The 24,172-nt window shown below is 42.3% G+C and overlaps 1 protein-coding gene across 4 annotated transcripts in view; it reads left to right on the top strand.

Annotated features, from left to right (window-relative positions):
• The window catches only part of POGZ (pogo transposable element derived with ZNF domain), a 73,769-nt gene that overhangs the window by 22,318 nt on the left and 27,279 nt on the right, over window positions 1–24,172 (top strand). For 3 of the 4 annotated variants that reach the window (XM_075907458.2, XM_075907459.2, XM_014568971.4), the window contains 4 exons: window positions 4,907–4,954; window positions 14,579–14,754; window positions 18,196–18,304; window positions 18,817–19,110. In XM_075907458.2, the coding sequence (XP_075763573.1) occupies window positions 4,907–4,954; window positions 14,579–14,754; window positions 18,196–18,304; window positions 18,817–19,110 (627 nt within the window). The remainder of the gene's footprint in view (window positions 1–4,906; window positions 4,955–14,578; window positions 14,755–18,195; window positions 18,305–18,816; window positions 19,111–24,172) is intronic. The other variant, XM_006113947.5, reaches the window with a different exon arrangement.

Genomic DNA, 24,172 nt, shown 5'->3' on the forward strand with positions numbered 1-24,172 from the left:
AGCAGGCTGGCCAGTAGCCCAGCTCAGTTCTGGCTCATACCAGGTCCTATCCCCACTGTGGGATCTACCTCCACTGTGGCTCTGCATTTAAAGTGTATTAGGAGCTGGGCAGGCAGGCAGCCTAGCTCAGTTCTGGTTCACGCGTGGTTTGGGAGCTCAGACCCCTTCCCCCCAGATAGGGGCTGCTGCCACCCTGCATTGCTGCCTCTTTATTAGAAGCAGCAGCACCGGGTGACAAGCATCTGGTCTGCAAGAGGAACTGGTTTTTAAACTTGCTCCCCTTGTGGACTAGCTCCCTTTTGGCACCTCATGCTGCTGCTGGCCCCGCCCCCAGGGACTATTGAATAGTCGACTAACCAATAAGAATTCATGAGGTTACTCTATTCAATTAACCAATATTTAAGATCCCTAGTGTGCAGTCATCTACATGTTGACATCCCCACTTGTACATGAGCCACCCTTGCTATAATGAACCCATCAGGGGATCCAAGCCATTTATTGATTATAGTCAGGGGTTCATTATAGTGAAAGAGTCCTGCTGCCGTAAAGGGGAATGGAGGACTGACTGCTCCTTCAGCTTTACAGCTGTGGCAGCGGCTGACCACTTTTCCAGCCTCATAGCTGCAGCAAAATTAAAGGAGCTGTCAGCCTCCACCGCAGCCATGGGGCAAGCTTGAAGTAGGGTTCAGGGACCAGTTTCTGTATAGCCAAATATTAATCATTGGGAAGAGTTTTATAGTAAAGATGAACTTTATTATATTAGTGGGGTTGTTGGTCTCCAGTTTGAGCCCTTAGCAATTGCACTACTTGTCAATGAGGATTGCATTTTTGGTTGCCATTACATCAACTCAAAGGGTAGAGGCAACTCAGGTATTTGTGACTGGTCTTCCTTGTATGTTATTTCATAATGCATTTTCTCTCTTAGACCTCACCCAAGTTTCTGTCCAAATTTATCTCAGTTCCATGAAAACCAATCCATTCACCTCCTAGTTTTCTTTTCCAAAGCTCACTAAGCCCAAGTGGCTGTTAAACTTTACATACTTGTAGTACGGGCACTGTCTTTTTACTTAGAACTCAGCTCATGCCCAAACTATTTGTGACTTTTGCTGATAGAAATGAAGGATAATTGTATCCTCTTAGAGGTTACTTAAGCATGTTTGCAGTTGCCAATGGATATATTAAGATTTAGCAAGGTGAGAGCTCATTCCATTAGTGCTCAAGCAACCTCTGCTCTGTATCTAAAATTTGTAGCAGCTAACATGGTATTCAGTGCACACACTTACATGACACTGTTCCCTAGTAAAACCTTCCAGATTAGATGCTGGTTTCGTAGGGCTGTTCTGCATTTATTTATTTAAGTAGGACTCCTAATATGCACCTTAAAGCAATGGGACATCTATACTGCCTTTTAATCACCAAGAATAAAATCTGTCTGGGCAATCACTTGAAGTGAGAATGGTTATTTCCTCTGTATAAACGGTTCTTCGAGATGTATTGTCCACACAGATTCCATGACGAACCCTCGCCCACTTATACGAAGACCTGTTTTTTTGGGATTCTCTATTGGTGAAAGAACTCAGGGATAATTGGGTTCACTTTACCTTTTGGGTACAGAAGCTGATTTAAAGGATAGGTTACAAACAATAGTTAATAGTTCCTGAAATGTGAAATTGCGGAACTATTTACTATGGTTTGTAACCTGTCCTTTAAATCAGCTTATGTATCCAATGACTGGAAGATAGCTAATGTGATGCCAATATTTAAAAAGGGCTCTAAAGGCAATCCCGGCAATTACAGACCAGTAAGTCTAACGTCAGTACCGGGCAAATTAGTTGAAACAATAGTAAAGAATAAAATTGTCAGGCACATAGAAGAACATAATTCATTGGGCAAAAGTCAACATGGTTTCTGTAAAGGGAAATCATGTCTTACTAATCTATTAGAGTTCTTTGAAGGAGTCAACAAACATGTGGACAAGCGGGATCCATCCAGTAGATACAGTGTACTTAGATTTCCAGAAAGCCTTTGACAAGGTCCCTCACCAAAGGCTCTTACGTACATTAAGTTGTCATGGGATAAGAGGGAAGATCCTTTCATGGATTAAGAACTGATTAAAAGATAGGAAACAAAGGGTAGGAATAAATGGTAAATATTCAGACTGGAGAGGGGTAACTAGTGGTGTTCCCCAAGGGTCAGTCCTAGGACCAATCCTGTTCAACGTATTCATTAATGATCTGGAGAAAGGGGTTAGCAGTGAGGTGGCAAAGTTTGCAGACCATACTGAACTGCTCAAGATAGTTAAAACCAAAGCAGACTGTGAAGAACTTCAAAAAGATCTCACCAAACTAAGTGATTGGTCAACAAAATGGCAAATGAAGTTTAATGTGGATAAAGGTAAAGTAATGCACATTGGAAAAAATAACCCCAACTATACATACAATATGATGGGGGGGCTAATTTAGCTACAACTAATCAGGAAAGAGATTTTGGAGTCATTGTTGATAGTTCTCTGAAGACGTCCACACAGTGTTAAGGGGCAGTCAAAAAAGCAAACAGGATGTTAGGAATCATTAAAAAAAGGGAGAGAGAATATCTTATTGCCTTTATATAAATCCATGGTATGCCCACATCTTGAATACTGGGTACAGCTGTGGTCTCCTTATCCCAAAAAACTTCAGAAAAGGGCAACTAAAATGATTAGGGGTTTGAAACGGGTCCCATATGAAGAGAGATTAAAGAGATTAGGACTTTTCATCTTAAAATAGAGGAGACTAAGGGGGGATATGATAGAGGCCTATAAAATCATGAGTGGTGTGGAGAAAGTGAATAAGGAAAAGTTACAGGGGGTAGCCGAGTTAGTTTGTTACAGAAAAAAACAACAAATGTTCTGGTAGCACTTTATAGACTAACAAAACATATAGTGTCTGTCTGCTATGTACATTGGACAAACATCTCAGACACTTCGCCAAAGGATTAATGCCCACAAAACAGATATCAGACAAGATCACAAAGAAAAAACAGTTTCTTGCCATTTTAACCAGAAAGGACACTCTCTCAATGACTTAACCACTTGCATTCTGCTACAAAGTCCTTTTACATCTGCACTTGAAAGGGAATCCTCTGAACTGTCATTCATGTTAAAATTCGACACTCTCCAAGAAGGAATGGACAAACACTCAAACTATCTTACCCATTACCAAGATAGCTTCCCCAATTATCACCTCTAATACCATTAGCTCACAAACATCCCACTCTCCCCACCTCTAATATCATCAATTCACAGACACTTACCTTCCTTCCTTCCCCCCCTTGCATTCCCCTCCTGTTCTGAAATGTGATTTGTCCTTTTCATATGTGTTCATTTTTTTTAATTGTATCCTTTGGTATATATGGTTGTGACTATTTTCTTCCACTATTTGATCTGAGGAAGTGGGTCTGGCCCATGAAAGCTCATCATCTAATAAACCATCTTGTTAGTCTTTAAAGTGCTACATTGTCCTGCATTTTGCTAAAACATATAGATGGTATCATGAGCTTTCATGGGCATAGCCCACTTCTTCAGATGACCAGAGTTACGAGTAGAGGATATGAAATAAATAGGAGAGGGGAAGAGAAAGGAAAGAGGGTGGGTGTGGGGGGGGAACAGGGCATCATTAAGAATCTGGATAATGGGTACTTAAACCTAAGCAGATAAAGATCAAAGTCAATAGATAGATTTCTGAGACAGGAAGGATACCGCTGAGAAAGCTGTTAGCACCTTCAGTGGTAGAGTCCCCACCAGCCTATATCTAGATTGAGTCCATTAGCATGTGAATTGAATTTGTGTATGTACTGTAATTCCAAGTTTTTCCTGTGGATTTGGCTTGAAGAGCTGTCTTGTGACAGGACCGCCACCTGCAGGTCTGTCAGAGTGTGGGTAGGCAAGCAGAAATGTTCTCCAATTGGTTTTTGTGTGTTCCTTTTTTGTTCCCATAATATAAGAACTAGGGGCCACTAAATGTAATTAATGGGCAGCAGGTTTAAAACAAATAAAAGGAAGTTCTTCTTCACACAACACACAGTCAACCTGTGGGACTCCTTGCCTGAGGAGATTGTGAAGGCTAGGACTATACAAGGGTTTAAAAAAAAGCTAGATAAATTAATGGAGGTTAGGTCCATTAATGGCTGTTAGCCACGATGGGTAAGAAATGGTGTCCCTGTTTCTCAGAGCTAGAGATGGATGGCAGGAGAGAGATCACTTAATCATTACCTGTTTGGTTTCCTCTCTCTGGGGCACCTGGCATTGGCCACTGTTGGCAGACAGGATACTGGGCTAGATGGACATTTGATCTGACCCAGTATGGCCGTTCTTATGTTTATGCCCTTGGGGGTGGGGTGTGTGTGTAAAAGCCCATGTGCCAGGAACAGGCACAGCTCCAACTAACACTACTGATAAAAATAATCCTGTCTTGTATGGTTTAGCTATGCACACATGAAAAGCAGAATCTTTGTGTACAAAACTTCTTGAAGAACCACAGTTATTGTAGGGTATGTAACATTTTATTCTAGTTGGATTTTGGTTAAGATACTACTTGCTATTAACTCTTCTTCTTGTGCAAATGTTGCCATGGAATCTTTAATGACCATGAGATTTCAGGACCTTGGTTTTATAACTCTTCTGAAAGATAACATATCCTCGAGCACAGATCTGCTAATGTTAGTTCAGTATTAATTTGAAGAATAACACTTCTTACTGAATTACCAGTGGTACTATATGAAATGCTCATTAAAAAGAGATTCCAGCAAACTTCTTTTGTTTCTGGGTTGTAGTCGTGGCCTCTTGTTGGAGATTTCTAACTTGTACAATCTTAATTTGGCAATTTTATGCAGTCTTTAATTACATGATCACATACTGTTTTCTCTGCAGGACCCCTGCCTCAATCAGTGCACAGGAACAACGCTGCTGACCGAATGGGTAGCTATGCAATACTTCTTTTTATCTTTATCATTTAATGTGTGACCTCCTATGCCTTTTTTATTGCACACAGATTTAAATCCTGAATACAGTATTGTAAATTTCCTCATGGGGTTTTCTTGGACATGTTTCACTGTGGTATCTGAGTGGTTCATAAACATTTAGTGAATGAATTTCATCTTTGTGATAGCCCTGTCAGGTAAGATGGTATTATTCCCCATTTAATAAGTGAGGATGTGAGACAGAGATTGCCAAAATTGTCAAATGCTCCACTCATTTTGGGGGTCCAACCTGAGATGATACAGGCTTGATTTTTATTCAGAGTACTTAGTATTTTTGTAACAGTTTATATGTTCAAAGCATAGCTCCATTGATTTCAGTTGCAGTTATGAGCTCTCAACCCTTCTTCAGATCAGGTTTCAAGTGTTCTGAAGTAGGCACCCAGAAAATGAGGAAGACCCAGTGTGTACCTGTGAAAAGTTTGTGGGTTAAGTGACGTACCCAGTATGGGATAGGAATTATGTGGGAGAGCCATGGATAGACCTAGTTTTCTAGGGTGACATTCAATTGCCATACGCACAATAATCCCTTGCTTTTATTTGTCTCTTGCTTCATTCTCTACACACCTTCCAAATTCTGCAACACATGAGGCTGACTTCTATAGATAACACATCCTCATTTGTTATACAACCTTGATTCATTCCCAGGGTATCTTTTAGTCTGTGCTCTGAATGAGGCAGAGATTCTGTGGAAAATATATTGTGTGATCATGTAATTAAAGTCTGTATCATAATGTATATGCACAAGGGGAGTGAATTAAAGTTGCTAGTGGAACCTTAATTGGACATTACCTAAATTTTACATGTTGAACTTTGCAATCATAATGTTCTTCTAACACAGCTTTTTTTTTTTTTTAAATAAAACTCCCCAAGCTTAAAACAAAACAAATAAACTGAAAGACATAAATTTCATTACAAAACTGGCACCTTTAGGTAGGGATGTTAGAAATCGTTTGATTTAATAATCGTGTAACTGCACCAATTATAAGCGGTTACACAATTATTCAATGACTCCCAGGAGTGGGGCTAGCTGCCAGTGTGCTCCCAGCCCCCTGCCACCCCACACTGCTGTCTCTGTACTGAGTGGCAGGCAGTAGCCAGTCTGATGCAGAGCCAGCTGCGCAGAGTGGCAGGTGGGAGACGGTTTTTTAAACCAGCTCTCCGCGGGCACCAACTCCAGCCTGCCGCTCTGCACTGCTACCTCTATCTGAGGCAGCAGCATGGACTGGCAGACAGCTCCCTTGTGTGCTCTTCATTTATGGCGGGCTGGGACTGACTCAGCCTGCCAGTCTGAGTTTTAAATGCACAGCACGCAGGGGAAGAAGGGGCATGTGGTTGTGGTTAACCAGGACCGATGAGTAATAGCTTTATCGGTTAAAACGGTTTTCTGGCTAGCTGCTAACATCCCTATCTTTAGTTCTATAGCATAGACTTGATTAACAGGACTTATGCCCACCTAGAGAATAATGAAATGCACATTTTGACAGGGAATTTCACTGCTGTTTAATAGCAACAGAGGGATGACAGGACTCAAGAATCCTGAGTTCTATTCTAGATTCTTTAGCAGAGTATGTTTCAGACCTTTTCGCTCCATCTTCCACTTGCACATCCTTTTCCCAGTCTGGTAGAGTTCTCCCTGGCTTCTAGCCCCCTATCCCATGTCCCTGAGCCCGTGCCTGTCTTCCCCTCACTTCCTTGTTCCTCCTCACCTCATTTATTTTGTGCAGTCAAGTAGTTTCCTCTTTTTTTTTCTTTTTTTTTTAACTGGGAGTAGCAAAAAGGCACAACTTCAGCACCAGGGCATCACTCTGGCAAATACAGAGGTAACCTGGAGGTAACCTAGTGCTAGAACTTCTTAACAACACACTGTAAGAGTTTTTCTAATAGAATGGAACAACATATCTCCCGTTAATCTCATTTTCTGAAATTGTGAACCATTTTATGTTGAAACTCTCTTAAGAAAATTCAGTCTGAGACAGATACCTGTCATTGAAAAGGTTAACCTGGACAGTCAAAATCTTGCAAAATTAACTGCAACTGAAAATGGTATTAGGCAACTCTTAACTATAGTAGAAAAACCAGCACTGCATATAATAGTAACAGGCAATAGCATTGTCTTATGGAGACCCATTAGGTAAAAAATAACTTTGAAATCAAAGGGATAGTGATGGAATATTTTATATACCATGTAATATCAGGATATTGAATTCAAAGGACACATGGTGTACTGTTCTTTCACAGCCTTAATTCCTGCCTGTAGACTAGATCAAAAACTTACCATCCTTTAATTGAAAAAAAGAAAGAGTTTATTTTAGGATATTCTCATGACTCTAGTGTGATCCAAATATGCTCATTTTTTTTTATATATTTAGGCTGAAAGTGAGATTGTGTAGTATGCCTTTTAGATGTGTAGAGCAGTATGTGTTAATTTTTTTAAGATCGAGGAACACCAAACTATTTTTTTTTTAATGAGGAACACCAAGGATTTTTTGTTGAGCAAAAAAAAAGGGTGGAGGGCTGGGAAAAGTTATTGACTTAAAAAAGGGGGGGCGGGGGAGAGTTATTGAGCAAAAAAAAAAAAAAAATTACCTGCTCCTTTAAGGGTGGCCATTTTGAACTCTACACAGTTTAAGAAACATTAGTATAGAGCATGCAGGCAAAGTCCAGGAACAAGAAGAGCAGCTGAGGTAGCATTAAGTTACCTTTGTGCCATCCCAAGGCCTGGGTTATTTACAGGGAAGTGAAGCCATCAGCATGATTGTGGCTGCCATCTTTGACTGTCTGTGGTTGTCCGTGCTACCCAGAATTTCTATGGTTCTTCTTCTTCGAGATGTCCCTGTGGGTGCTCCACATTAGGTTGATGTGCTGCCGCTGAGCCTTTGATCAGAGATTTTAGAGCAGTGTTCCTGGGGCTGCACATGCCCGCGTCTGCAGCCACGCTCTCCTAGGTGGCAGACATCGCACATGCACAAGGGAACCCCCCCCCCCCCCCCCAGTTCCGTCTCTACCACCTCTGGCTGGAGACAAAACTCAGCAGTGCTCCCTCCCCCTTTAGATACTAATTCCATTTTAGAACCAGGTTTTTTTTTCTCTCTAGTTTTACCCCCTTCCTGAAGTTAGATAGTTGTTCAGCGCTATGTCCAGCTCATCGGGTGTTAAGTGCTGTTCTACCTGCAAAGATCCTATCCCCATCTTGGATAGATACGCACAATGTATCTGTTGCAGCATGTTTCTCAAAAATGCTCACATTGTGCAAAACTGAAATCGTGGGTGTGATGGGACAGAGACCTGCATCTCAAGTTAGTTGTACTTGAAAACTCACTCAGACTCGCCTCAGACCCAGGACAATAGCCTGAGAAGCACAAACATTGCAGAGGCCAAAAAAACCACCAAAAAGTGAGCCTCATCCTTGCCTTGGGAGATGTCGGCCCCGAAGTGGCCATCTCCCTTACAGCTGGTTCTGAGAGTGGCGGTGGTACCACACCTAAGTGCTTACGATGCTCTGGGCATCTGCAAAGCAGATAACACAGCTAGCAAAGTGGGATGCTCAAACCCCCGTTCTGGGGTGTCAAGCTTTAAGTTGCCTGCCTCATCTAGGTTGTATCAACAGGTGTGTTGTAAGCAAAACTCGTGAAGTCATTCTACCGCTCTACTCTGCACTAGTTAGGCCTCAGCTGGAGTACTGTGTCCAGTTCTGGGCGCCACATTTCAAGAAAGATGTGGAGAAATTGGAAAGGGTACAGAGAAGAGCGACAAGAATGATTAAAGGTCTAGAGAACATGACCTATGAAGCCAGGCTTCATGAACTGGGCTTGTTTAGTTTGGAAAAAAGAAGATTAAGGGGGGACATGATAGCGGTTTTCAAATATCTAAAAGGGTGTCACAAGGAGGAAGGAGAAAATTTGTTCCTCTTGGTTTCTGAGGACAGGACAAGGAGTAATGGGCTTAAAGTGCAGCAAGGGAGGTTTAGATTGGACATTAGGAAAAAATTCCTAACTGTGAGGGTGGTCAAATATTGGAATAAATTGCCAAGGGAGGTGGTGGAATCTCCCTCTCTGGAGATATTTAAGAACAGGTTAGATAGACATCTGTCAGGGATGGTGTAGGTGGAGCTTGGTCCTACCTTGAGGGCGGGGGGCTGGACTCGATGACCTCTTGAGGTCCCTTCCAGTCCTATTATTCTATGATTCTATGATCAGCTGCGATAACATCTGGCACTGAAACCACCTTGCAGATGCAGCATAAGAGTGCGGCGTCTGCCATGCCACCTGGCACCTCCGCCATAGAGATGCCTAGTGCCTCTCTAGTCTGCTCAGCATAATCCAGAGCATAATCCAGAGCCTCAAATAGCACCAGTGCTTCCTACTATGGCACCGTCAACACCAGCTCAGCAATATATGCAACATAGACTTATTCTTCTCTTCCGTGTTCAATTCACCATTTCCCGGTCCTGATCATTCTTCTGCTATGTTAACATCACAAATGACATTATCTTAAGAAAGATTTTCATCCGAATCTGAAGATGACCTTCATGTGGGGTTTTCTTCAGAAATCTTTCCCCCACCCCCGAGATCAGTCTATTTACGCTTCCAGATTATATTCTAAATATGGGAAAATGCCTCCATGGTATGGCAGTCCCTGGGTACCTCCGCCCATGCCATACCCGCATTGGCAATATTTAAACAACTGGTAACCTTTCCAAAAACACCACTATGGCTAGAAATGACATCCCGTGGAATATTTCACTTTACCACAGTCCCCACCTACGAAGCAAGCACAGCAAATGGACCCATCCAGCAGAGGAAGTGGCTGTGCCTCCACCTTCAACTACCTCAGATGACCTTGCACATTCTCAAGACCTTTTTCAATGTGTGGCTGCTGAATTAAATGTTCCCCTCCAAGAGGTTGTCGAAAACCAACATGAATTAATGGACATATTGCACTCAGTAACACCCTCTTAAATAGCATTGCCAATTAACCCAGCAGTAATGGAGCCTGCAAAGATGGTGTGGCAAACCCCTGCATCAACCACTTTTATCTCTAAGAGAGCAGACAAGAAGTACCACATTCTACCCAAGGGCTCTGAGTTTCTTTTCACTAACTCAGTACCTAACTCTCTCATGATGGAAGCTGCACAGCAGAAACCCAAGCAACAACAATTCCAGTCCACCCCACTGGACCGTGATAGCAAGAGGCTTGATTTATTCAGACATAAAGTTTACATGTATTCCACCTTACAATTTCATATTTCCAATTATGCTACTTTATTATGTAAATATGACTGCAGAAATTACACCAAACTCAATGACTTTATTATGGACATTCCTGACAAAAAAAAGACAACAGTGCAAAGTGCTATCAGAGGGTCACACGATTGTCAGAACAGCCCTGCAGGCTGCATTAGATGCTGTTGATTCGGCTGCACAATCTACAGCAACAGCAGTAGTCATGAGAAGGGCTTCATGGTTTAACTCCACTCCCTTTCCAAGAGAAATCCAGTCTATGGTGGAAGATCTTCCACTTGATGGCCAGAAGCTGTTTTCAACCAATGCCAATGAAAGTCTTCATTTTATGACGGATTCCAGAGCAATGCTTCCTTCGTTCTTTAGGGATCCACAACCTGGCACCTAGAAGGAGACAATACAGGTATCAGTCCTACCCTAGACCTTGATACCCTCCGTATACTCAAAATTACAACAGACAGACCAACATCAACAGAACGCAGAGGCAAGAACCAATGACAACACCTTCCCTCTACCAACTCGCAACAGTCACATCAATGTAATAAGCAAATTTGAATAGTAAGTCGAGGGTCGTGAGAGTCTTTCACCTATTCCAACGCTACCTTCTCAAGCTAAACTTTCCCATCACTGTCTGCTACCATTCTTTAACAACTGGCAGGATATAACCTCTGACAGATGGGTCCTCCAGATAATTGAAAAAGGCTATCTTATTCCCTTCTTATCTCTACCCCATTTCGATCCCCCATCCCAGTCCCTCTTCAAGCACCACTCTCATGAGAATCTGCTTCAACAAGAGGTAGAACACCTTTTGCACATAGGGGCGATTGAACCAATCCCTGCGCAATTTAGGGGGAAAGGGTTTTACGTGCATTACTTCCTGACAGAAAAATGGTTGTGAGGTTGGAGACCCATCTTAGACCTGTAAGCACTCAACAAATTTGTTCAGAAACAGAAATTCAAGATGGTAATGTTGGAACAGGACGATTGGTCTTTGTCCCTTGACTTGCAAGATTTCCTATCTCGAGCCATCCAACTCATACACATTTTCTAATTTGTTGTAGGTTCAAAACACTACCAATACAAAGTACTTCCCTTTGGACTTTCTATGGCCCCGAGGGTCTTCTAAAAAGTTCTGGCGGTTGCCCCAGCATACCTGAGGAAGCAAAGTGTCATCATATTTCCTTATCTGGACCACCGCTTTCTCAAAGTGCACTCACACTATGACTCCTGCTGCTCACTGTCAATCACTAGATACTTATTCTAACACCTTGGCCTGCAGATAAACAAAGCCAAATCAACATTTTCTCCCACACAAAAGAACCAATTTATAGGAGCATGCCTCGATTCAACAAGGGCCACCGCATCCCTCCCTATGGATTATTTCAAAAAAAATTGTGGCCTTGGTAAACACCTTGCAATCCAGCCCCCGAACAACTACACATGAATTTCTTCAGCTTCTGGGGCACACGATGGCATGCAATTTTGTTCTCAGCAATGCTCACTTCCATATGAGATGTTTACAGGGATGGCTGGGACAGGTCTACAAACCTAATATACACCCAGTATCCAAATCCCTAGTCCTCCCAATACTGGTAAAGAAATCCCTGCAATGGTGGACAAATCCACACAACCTTTGTTCTGGAGTCCATTTCCATCCATCAGAACTGTCCATTTCCATGATGACAGATGCGTCTCTTAGGATGATGGGGCACTCACCTATAACATCACACAGCCCAGGGTCTGTGTTCCAGCAGCAACAAGAACCTACACATAAACATCCTAGAACTTCGTGCAGTCAGAAATGCTTGCATGAAGGTCCTCCCATTCATCATCAACAATCATGTCAGACTGTACATAGACAATGTCGCGGCAATGTTTTACATAAACCATCAGAGCAGGGCCCAATCTCAAGCACTTTGCACAGAAGCCGTAATGCTTTGGAACTGGTGCCTCAAATATTATGCCTCAAAAGCATAAATATTACCGTGGTACACCTTCCGGGCACCTTGATCATGATGGCAGATGCACTCAGCAGAGCCCTCCTGACTGAGTAGGAGTGGCAAATAAACCCATTCATATTGTCACATTTTTCTGACAGTGAGGTCACTCCACCATAGATCTGTTTGCCACATAATCCAACAAAAAAATGTCACCTATTCTGCTCCAGGGCAGGCATCAGCAAAGGCTCAATGGGAGACACCTTTTTCATCTGTTGGTCATCCCACCGCCTATTCGCGTTTCCTTCCGTATCCCTGTTGAACAAGGTGGTTCACAAGGCAAGGAGAGACCAAAAAAACCTAATTCTTATAGCTTCATCATGGCCATGTCAACCATGGTTTCCCTTTCTAATTGAGGATGTTCTGGGTGCCACTGATCCATTTACCACAGAGCCAGGATCATCATCTTCCCCCAGGACCCCTTGCCACCCAGTCAAACTTTGATTCATTATACCTGAAGGCGTGGCTCCTAGATGGTTCTTTGAGCTAGAACTGACTTGCTCACAGCAAGTGCAAACAGTCCTTCTACACAGTAGGGCGCAGGACACCCATAAGAGTTACCTTCAAAAATGGAAAAGATTCTCTGCATGGTGCGTACGCTACCAGGTAGCACCCTCAGCATCCTCCTTACCTGTCATTCTAGATTATCTGCTGCACGTTAAACAAGTGAGCCTTGCAATCAGTTCCATTAAAATCCATCTTGCTGCTGTTACCTTAAGATAGACGACTTGTTGATATTTGCACACCCACTCACTAAGAGGTTTCTAAAGGGTCTTCAAGACTTTATCCTGATATCACTCCGCCAACACAACCATGGGTTCTGCATCTCATACTGAACACTTTAACTTGGCCACCCTTTGAACCAATGGCCACCACCTCTCTCTTGCATTTATCCATGAAGACCATCTTTCTCTTAGCCATTACCTTGGTGAGATGGGTGGGAGAGATCGTGGCCGTAATGGTGGATCCCCCATACACCATGTTTTTTAAAGACAAGGTCATTCTACTCATCCACTCCAAATTCCTCTCTGAGGTGGAAGGATGAGTGTACCTTAATCAGACAATACACCTTCCTACCTTTTTTTCCCAAACCACATGCCAACTTCTTTAAGATGACAGTGTACACCCTTGACCTGCGCAGAGCGCTCTCTTTCTATCTGCAACGAACCAGATCTTTTCCAGCATCTCTGAGACTGTTCATGTTGATAGTGAACCACAGTAAGTGACAGGCCTTCTCATCACAGAGTCTCTCCCACTGGATTTTGGACTGTATTAAGCTCTGTTACTTCCAGTCACAAGTGGTCCCTCCTGACAATATAAAGGCACACTTCAACTGATCTATGTCTGCCTCAGTAGCGCTCAGATTACCCATGAGAGACATTTGTGCAGCTACTACTTGGTCCTTGGACCACACTTTTGCAAAGCACTACGCACTTACACAGGGACCTCTCTCCAACCTGAAATTTGCTACGGCAGTTCTTTCCATTGCTTTTCTGCCAGATCCAAAGTCCCACCTCCCTAGTTCAGAATAGCTTTGTAGTCACCTAATATGGAACAACCACAGGGACATCTATCAAAGAAGAGGGCGTTACTCACCTCGACAGTAATTGACATGCTTCGAGATGAGTGTCCCCTTGGGAGCTCCACAACCTTCCCTTTCCTCCCTTCTACGTCGGAATTCTGGCCTCCTCACTGACATCGTTCCAGGGTAGAGAAGGAACTGAGGGGAATGGGGCCTCGTGCATGCGCAATGCCTGCCACCTAGGAGTGCATGGCCTCGGGGACACTCCTCTAAAATCTCTAATGACTCGGTGGTGGTGCACTGACCTAATGTGGAGCACCCACAGGGACGCTCACCTCGAAGAATGTCAGTTGCTTTCGAAGTAAGTAACCTCCTCTTGTGTGCGTTGTGGTTCTCCTGGCAGACCTTTTTCACTGGGGCTTGTGAGAGGTATTGCATCAGTTTGCTTACTTACTGCATGCCAGAGGAATTATCTTCTTGTCAGCTAAGAGACTTTTCTGTTGTCATTATGCTGCCAGACCAGTATTCAACAACTATGCTTGGGGCGGGTGAAATCCATCTTTGAGATATTTCAAAACTACCTGTGGAACTGAATGCTCAATTCCCTGGACAGCTTAAGATGTGTAAACTAGTAAAATGATATGTAGGAGAGGTGGGTCTTTTTGTTACATTTTTCACATTTTTAAATAAATTAACTAATTTAAATTGTGGAGGCTAAAACTATTCTCTGTGGAATCTGTGAAAAATGTAAGGTGAAAAATAAGCAGATCAGATTTGACAACCACTTGTTTTTCTTCTTCCAGCTGGCAACCCTCTTGTTCAGCAGGGAGGACAGCCACTAATCCTTACCCAGAACCCCACTTCAGGGCTAGGAACAATGGTAACACAGCCAGTGTTACGACCTGTTCAGGTCATGCAGAATGCCAACCATGTTACTAATTCACCAGTGAGCAGCCAACCTATCTTCATAACAACACAGGTGAGTCTTCGTGGGGCACTTTAAATCCTCAATTCCAGTTACCATGGGACTTTTGGTTTTTGGGTTTTTTGGGGGGTGGAGGTATTAATTAATCCTGCTTTTCTACAGCCAGGGAGGGTGGTGGCCCTGCTCTTTTCATTTCTGATTGATCGTTGCAACAGGAGCAACCTATTGAAGTGGTGAGTCAGTATGGGGGCAGAGCAGGCAGACACTGATACCTCTCAGTATCCTGCATTGAGAAAACAAGCCCAGTAGCTACATACCTTGCAGGTAGAATAAGAATTGTCTACCAGGCAGTGGGCATGCTCTAATGCTGAAGGAACATTGGGAAATTGGGGCTTGAGCAATTGTTTTGACAACTTCCATCTAGTGCCACCTCTTCCAGTCATTGTATCGTTGATTATACTTCCTGTTTCATTTCCTATTATTGTAAAAATTATTGGTCTTATTTAATCTGGAAATATCTCTTCAGTCAGTAATAGAATATGAAAATAGAGGGTTGCCGATTTGTAGTGAGAACTTACTTCTCAGATGTTGTTGAAGATGATGGGAACTTTATTGAAGCGGTTTGTAGTCTGTGCAAACCAAAAAAGAAGACAATTCACAGACAGCATAAGGCGCCCTCAGATTTCACCAAACATGCAGGTAAATAATAATTATTAATTAAATATGGTTTATTCAATTTTTTTGTTCACTGTATTTTCCCCCTCAGCTGGACATATTTATTATTTCTTCAACTGCTGTTCTGATATGTTTCCTGAAATTGTGATTTATTAGGCCAGAAAAGGCCATTAATACCATATTTACTGTAATTCAGTTTGTTGTGAAACACAGACTACAAGCAGTATTTATGGTACATTTTTATACAAAACTTAGCATTTGTTTTTCCTTTTCTATTTGAGCAGAATAACAATTAAAAATTAATGTATACATAGCAGCTCTAAATAAAATAATTATTTTGTTTTTTAGAGAAGTCATGGAGAAAAGGATTTCAATGCAAGAAAACTGTTGACGTATTCACAACAGCTGGGGAAATCCCAAAATAAAAGCCCCTCCCCAATTTTGATACTTTTCTGCAGAAGTGACTCTGATGGACCAGTGTTCAAAAGAAACATAGACAAGTTATGACATAATGACTGCCAACAGTTGAAGGGTGTGGCTTTCACACTTTACTTACAGGATTTATTCCCAAGACTGCTGTCATGTGAACTGAAAAAATAAAGAATAAATTAGTGGGACAATATACCTTGGGTCTTGAAAGCATAAAAACCAATTTAGCACCTGTACCTTCTGTTTGTACAACTGGAGATGTGTGGACACATCAGATGAGAAGCTGCATGGTATTACTTATCACCGGATTGACTCTGCTAATCTGATGAGAGACTGCAGTTTTAGGCTTCCAACACTTTGTTGGAATACATTCGTACAATGTGATCATTTCTCAATTGACTCTGATGCATTCACAGTTTGACCTGGAGTCAATAAAAATAGCACTTGGCAAATATAGTGTTAGCGATTTTGTTAAAGCCTTCAAGCTCTTTCCATGACCTGGGGAGTGTTGGAGGATGATGCTAATAAGAAAGTGGAGGAAGATGCTAGTAATCAAGTGGACATCCTACGTTCTGATAGATGTAGCCATGTGAGTATTGATGAAGTTTTGACAAGCACTACTGCTGACTGTTCATATATATTTTACCACCACCTGTGACTTTTTTTCATACACTCCGAACTTGATAGCAACTACTGATGCTTCTAGGACTCTTGCCAAGAACTGTCAATACAAGTGTCTTTTCAGAAGTTGTAGAGGGTAAGGGCTCTGTCTTAAGCAACACTCACACTGGAGTTCAAAAAATGCTGTGATTGTGAATGACGCGTTTGGAAAAAGAATCCCCAAATCTACTTCTGCATAATGGAATTCCGAGTTCAGTAGCTTCACTGCATTTACAATATGCCTGATAGGGTTAATATGGTGATGGAGTTTATCCATCTGACACAAATCTCTAGCACAGAGCTGGAATTAGGTGAGTTGTTAGAGGTGATGTCCCAAGGTGTCACTTCACTTGACAGACTTAAGGGAAGGAGAATATAGTCTTTCTGTGGTGTGGTTCTGTCTACCTTGCTTGTGCTAAAATCTACACTTGACTCATTTTTTTTTTCAAAATACAGTTCTTAGTAGATAATGAAAAGGAAGGCCATAGAAAAGGTTTGGACACATCTACCAAAGCCTACAGATCAAGCAACAACATACAAAAATGCCTTTAATTTCCACTTCTTTGATCCGGGGCATCTGACTCCAACTTAAGAATTTTTTATATGCAACACCTCGATAATCCGTCTTGTGAATTTGATCAACTGAGAAAATATCCAATAGTTGTTAAACTTAGTATCAAATTTAATATTATCCTGCCCATCATGCTCCAGTCAAAAGATTATTTGCTAGCGCTGGACAAGAAGGAACTGTCTTCAGATTGATACCGTCAAGATTCTACTGTTGTTGAAGAAAAGGCCCATTTCATGGAATGAGCTGTTTCCATTCTGCTCTTTGTACATAACATTTAAATATAAATGATATATGGAAAGGAAATTTCTTTTTGTTTGAAGTGATTTTTTTCATTGTTCCGTTCTTATTTGTGTATATAAATAAAATGATTGCTCTTTTTTCTTTCTCTTCTACTGTGTGCTTTATTTAAGTAGTTCTCCATATATTGCACAGATCAGGGAATACTGGTGTTGAAAGTTATTTGAACTTGTATTTTGTACCTATAAATGACTAAATGTTTCCACAATATATTTCTAAATGCTTCAGTAATTATATATTCATAGCTTATATTCAAGTCCTTTTTATCAGTACTTGAAGCAACATAGGGGGATGGTGGTGGTCCACTAAGTGGCATAAAAATGTTGGGTGCTTGAATCAGTCAGTTCCACATTTGTTAGTTCTATTTTAATAATAAACAAACAAACCTTGTGGAAAACAGAATAAAAATGCTTGGAAGACTAATTTGCTACATACTTACATCAATTTGCTAACCAGTTTGTCACTCTGGTTACTTCATATGACTGACTTTGACTAGTAGTGTCAGTGTGAAAATTCTTCATGCACCTTTACCTTTTTGGGGTAAATAGGAGGAGAATTGGGGTGAGATCTTTTTGAGCAGATTTCTACTGGTAAAGTAATAGGATTTATGACTATGGAAAAAATAGAGCCCAATCTAATGACAACTGAAATCGATAAAAAGACTTCAAACTGACCAAATACTGATTTGCAGTGGTTGCTGAATTTGTCTCTTGCACTCCTAAACATACCTAGCAAAGACATAATTTAGAAAGATGATTCAAAAACAAGTGCTCCATTGTGATTGATAAACTGCATACTAATTATCTCTTGGTTTGGTTTGTTGGGATAAATATGTTAAAGATAATTTTGCCTCTTAAATGCAGGGATTTCCAGTAAGGAATGTCCGGCCTGTACAGAACACAATGAATCAGGTTGGAATTGTTCTGAACGTACAGCAAGGCCAAACGGTTAGACCTATTACCCTAGTCCCAGGTAAGCAATGTATCCATTGAAACAGACTAAATGGGCATGTTGTTTAGCATTTATCCAACTAAAGGAACATAAGCTAATAATACTGTATCTTGAAATCTGTTTCCAGTAGCCCTTGAAGAGGTGGGATTTTCCCTGGTCCTGCAAATAGTTTCCTACTGTGAATAGTCTCGCTTACAGCTGTTAAGATAAACACTTGTGTGTGAGTTTACAGGATGAGGGGCTGCATGAGTCCCATTGAAAACTGTGGTGCTTTGGGAAACCCCAACCAAAATTATTAAAAAGGGAATAATTTCAAACAAAATCATTTTCACTGTCTGTTTTCTTTTGCATTTTGCTCATCTTGGAAAGTGAAACTATTTCTAAATGTGCTACGTGTTCATAATCTCCACTCAAGCTAGCGGGAGTTGTGGGAGCTCAGTGCTGTTGGGAAACAAGCAGTTAGGTATCTGACACATCAGGTGGGAATATATGATCTAAACAGTTGTGTGTTTTGTTTTGTTTTGTTTTTTAAGCCCCAGGTACCCAGTTTGTTAAACCAACAGTTGGAGTTCCTCAGGTTTTCTCTCAAATGGCCCAGGTGAGACCAGGTACAACCATGCCGGTCCGACCCACTACCAACACTTTCACTACGGTCATTCCGGCCACGCTTACCATCAGGAGCACTGTACCACAGTCCCAGGCACAACAGCAAAGTAAGTCCACTCCCAGCACCTCCACAACTCCTACTTCAACGCAGCCAACAACACTTGGACAGTTAACTGTGCAGCAGCCAGGGCAATCCAGTCAAGCTACTAACCCCAAATTAGGTAAGACCTCCCATGGGAAAGCAGTGGGACTCAAGTGTTTACAATTTGATCTTCAAATACATGGCCTAGTGGTTAGAATATGGGAATGGGAGTCCTGGGTTCTGTTCCTGAATCTGTCACTGACACACTGCATGACTATGGGCAAGTCACTTCACTGCTCTGTGCCTATATATATATATATATATATACACACACACACACACACACCCCAGATGGGTATGAGAATTAACTAATTTCAGTTTATAAAATGTTTTGGGATTCTCAGATGAAAAACTGTAAGAAATGCAGGGTACTATTTATTTGTATGTTTTGAAAGTTTATATATGGAACTGTTTAAGGCACAATGGAAATTAATCATTCCTTTTTTTTTATGATGTCCAATAGTATGAGAGTGATGGATTGTTAAGATAATGACAAATAATTTAGAACAAATACTGCTTCATGCAGCAAAAGGTCCAGATAATGTAATTACATTTAGGAGGTCAGAGTCAAATACTAAATTCAGAAAGGGGGCATAGATAATATTAATGACAATAACATATATAGTTATTCACATGACAAATCTTGTGTTCTTTGAGTGCTGTTCCTGTGGGTATTTGTGTGTCCTTACTCCAGTGATTGGAGATTTTTCTTAGTGTCTGGTCAAGTTATGCTTGCGCAGTAGCTGCCTTGTGGTACTGTTTGTTTTTGTTGACTGTCGTGCAGAACAGCTCCCCCCCTCTAGTTCCTTCTCTATTATCCTCAGCAGCAGTTGGAGCTTGGAAGAGAAAGAGAAAAAAATATATATATAAGGAAGAAGAGTGGAAAGTAAATCTTTGCATCCTGAAGAAATCTCAACTGTTGCCTTGCCCAGTTCTCCCAGCTTTGAGAAATGCAACAACTGCAGAGATGCTATGCCAGTCTCTGATGGACACTCTCTTCTTGTGTTTGATGCCTTGAAGAGAGCCACATTTCTCAGAAATGCTCTCATTGCAGCAACATTAAAATCAAGGACCAGGAGAGATAGAGAGTTACGCCTGAAAATGATCCTCTTAGAAAAATGTTATCTCAGTTTCCATCCACCCCACAAGACAAGGACCACAAGCACATCAATCTTCTCGGCCAAAAGGTTTACTTGTCAGCCACTCTGCAGCTTTGAGTAGCTAATTACTTAGCTCTTCTGGCTAACTATGACCACGCCAATTATTCCAAACTGAACATCTGCTGGAACAAAAGTGGCCACAGTTCCAGGCCATTATATAGGAGGGTCAAACAAATCACACACTGCCCTCCAGGCAGCCATGGATATCACAAACATGACAACCCACACAACCGTGATAGCACCTCCTGGATTCAGTCCTCAGGTGAATCCCGAAAGACCTTCAGATGAAGGTGGAGTACCTCCCTTTTTACAAGTCTTACTGCTTTGCTGCTAAAATAGATGAAGTCCTTCACACCATGAAGGATTCATTCGCCTGCTTAGGACACTTGGTATGTACACTCCACCGAATTAGCACAAACAGTACATTCCATACCAGAGACTACGAGAATCTCATACCAGACTGCAGCATAGATCGTTTGACTTCCACTCAGATCAATGCCCTCAACGTCGCAGACCTCAACACTGTCAGGTGACAGCAAGTCAACCATCTACTGTTAAACAGCAGTTTTGAAAATTTAGTTGAGGATCTGAATTACCTATCCCCAGCACTAGATACGCACCATCTTTTCTCCACCCCTTTGGCCACCGCCTCCGCCCTTTTTTCCACTATTAGGAAAATATCACATCAGACCACTGGATCTTGGAGATCATCCACTCAGAGTGTTTGATCCACCAAACCATCCCTCCACTCTTTCCCTCTTCAGAAACCTTTCCCACAAGCACCTATTACATCTAGAGGTGCAACATCTTCAAATTGGAGCAGCAGGACAAGTACAGGAAACCCCTGAATTGTGACCACCTGAGTTGCAACCACCACCCTGCACTTACAACTATTTTTTTAAAGTGCAGAAAGAGCCGAAAACTCCCAACTTACATCCTCGGTCTGCATTTACGATGGCGCACGATGCCTATCATCAGTTAGGGTTCAAGTTACAATGCCCCCAACTTGCAACGCTTCCCCACGAACCAATTGGATCACAAGTCGGGGGTCACCTGTACTAACTCTACTGGAGAAGAGGTTTTATTTCCTCACCCAAAAGAAAACCAGGGGTTGGAGACCGATACTTGATCTCAGGAGGCTCAACAAATTTCATACGGAATCACAAGTTCAAGATGGTCACTCTCTCCATCATTATTCCTGCACTAGATAGGAAAGACTGGTTCACAGCCCTTGACCTAGAAGAAGTGAACTTCCATATTATGATCCACCCAGCATACAGGCGCTTCCTTTGCTTTACTGTGGGCTCTGAATACTACCAGTATCAGGTGCTGCCCTTTGGCCTATCTACAGACCCCCAAGTTTTTTTCCAGCAGTAATTGCAGTAATTGTAGTATGTCTTTGTTGTCAGGGGGTAATCATTTCCCCCAATCTCGATGATTGTTTAATCAAGGGCACTACATACCACAACACACTAAGCATGATACAAGCAGCAATATCCCTGTTTCAACTGTTAGGTCGACCGAGCAACTTTCAAAATTCAATTCTTGAACCAACTCAAATTCTAGAATTTATAGGAGCTCATCTAGACTTTGTAAGAACCAAGGCCATACCTCCCCAGTACAGATTTGACATTCTCACTTCCCTGATCTCTACAGTTCAGTTCAGTCCTTTCACCACCATACCTTCAAATCCTCAGGTATATAGTAGCCACCACGTATGTGGTGACACCAGACTCCATATGCATTGTTTCCAAGCCTGGCTCACCACTGTATATGCCCCTTCCCATGATGTACTCCACAAGAGGGTATCACTTCCACCGCATGTCCTCTTTTCCCTCAACTAGTAGATCAGAGCACGCAACATCATGTAAGGTGTCCCTTTCCACCAAGACCCCCATCTCACATTTTCACTACAGATGCTTCCTGGGCCCTAAGATGAGGGGTTCATTTCTACCAGAAAACGATCCAAGGCCAGTGGTCTCCACAGGAAGCTCAGTTTCACGTCACTCTGGAGGAACTGAGGGCAGTTCACAGTGCCTGCCAACACTTTCTACCTATAATACATGGCTAGACCATATGCATCTTCACAGACAACATGTTTATGTTCTTCATAATTTGTCACGGTATAGCATGATCGCATTTCAATTGCACAGAAGCAGTAACATTTTGGAATTGGTGCATTGGTCACAACATTACACCCCTAGCATCATACCTATCTGGAATTCAGAATTACCATGGCAGATGGCATCAGCTGTCTCATCTAAGAACAGCACGAATGGGAGATACACCCATCAGTCATTCAGACAGTATTCTAAAAATGGGGACCCCCGCCAGTCATTGACCTCTTTGCCACCCTTACCCTCTTTGCAAATGTCAGCAGTTCTGCTCCAAAGCAGGCTCTGACAGGCGATCCTTCGGTGATGCCTTTCTAATTCCATGTACAGCACCACTTTTTTATGCTTTTCTATCCCTGCCACTCATAAGTCAAGCAATTCACAAGATCTACTGAGATCAGGCATGCATTATCTTCATCATCCCAACCTGATCCCAGGCAGCCCTGATTCCCTTACCTCAATCGTCTCGCACTCTGCAGTCCTCACTGAGTCCCACGCCATCCAGACCTGCTATCCTAACACCATGGGCCAATGCTGCATTCCAGTCCAGCAGCTCTTCATCTCAAAGTCTGGCTACTCCATGGTAATAGCCGTTGTCCTACAACCAGAAAAACTTAACTCTACAAGTGGAGACATTTTTCTGTCTGATGCGAACAGACATCTATAATGTTGCCAACCAAAGCATCCCTTGTGGTGATAGTAGAATATCTCCTCAAACTCAGGGAATCAGGCCTGTTCTTTAGTTCCCTTAAAGTTCATTTGTCAGCCATCACCACATTCCATGAACAAATTGATGGATCCTCAATTTTTTCTCCCCCCCCCCCCCCCCCCCCCCCATCACCAAACTATTTTTAACTGGAATCCAATGGTTTGGGAACCTACACCTTCCTGGGACCTAAATCATGTACTATAGCCTTATCAGACCTCCGCTTGAGCCTTTAGCCACTGGCTCCCTCCTTCACATGTCAGTGAAGGTAGCTTTTCTTCTTGCCATAACATCAGCAAGATGAGTAGGAGAAATATCAGCCCTTATGGCGGACAAAGTTACATTATGCCCCCACCCAAAATTCTTACCGGAAGGGCCCTTTATTTTCCACATCAATAAAACAATATATTTACCTACCTTTTTCCCCCTAAACCTCAAAAAGATGTCAGGCGAACCCTCAATAGAACCTGACAGGGCCTGACCTTTTTTACCTTGACAGGACCCAACCCTTTTGCAAGTTCCCCGGACTCCGTATAACCATCACTGAGCGATCTCAGGGTGGCACTGAGTGACTTTCTAAGTGGATATCCAGATATCCTCATGCATACATATCTGTTACATTCTACACAACAAGCAATCTCCACATTGGATAACAGCTTCCTCCACCAGAGCCATAGTCACTTCTACAGTTTTCCTGAGGGATGTAACATTGCAGGCTATATATAGAGCTGCAACTTGGGCTGCTGAGCATATTTTTGCCAGACACTGTGCCATAACAACCAGCCCCAAATTGCAGCCACTGTGGGACAAGCTATTCTTTCATCTCTAGCTCAGGGATGACTCCAACAGGGCACTGCTCTACAGACATCTAAAGTGGAGCACTCACAAGGACAGCACTTGAAGAGGAAATTACTCAGCTTGTGTAGTAAAAATGGTTCTTCAAGATGTGTATCTCTGTGGATGCTCCACTATCTTCCCTGCTCTCCTGTACTTTGGAGTTGGCATCCTTGATTCTGAAAAGGAACAGAAGTTGGAGGGGATGCCATGTGTGCAGTCTAATGAGCACAAGCGGCACCATGGGGCAGCTACTGCTCAGGCACGGTGTGACCAGACACTATGAAGAAAAATCTCCAGTTGCCAGCACAAGTATGCACCTACATG

This window comes from Pelodiscus sinensis, chromosome 22 (assembly GCF_052426305.1).
Source record: "Pelodiscus sinensis isolate ZL-2025 chromosome 22, ASM5242630v1, whole genome shotgun sequence".
NCBI classification, from domain to species: Eukaryota; Metazoa; Chordata; order Testudines; family Trionychidae; genus Pelodiscus; species Pelodiscus sinensis.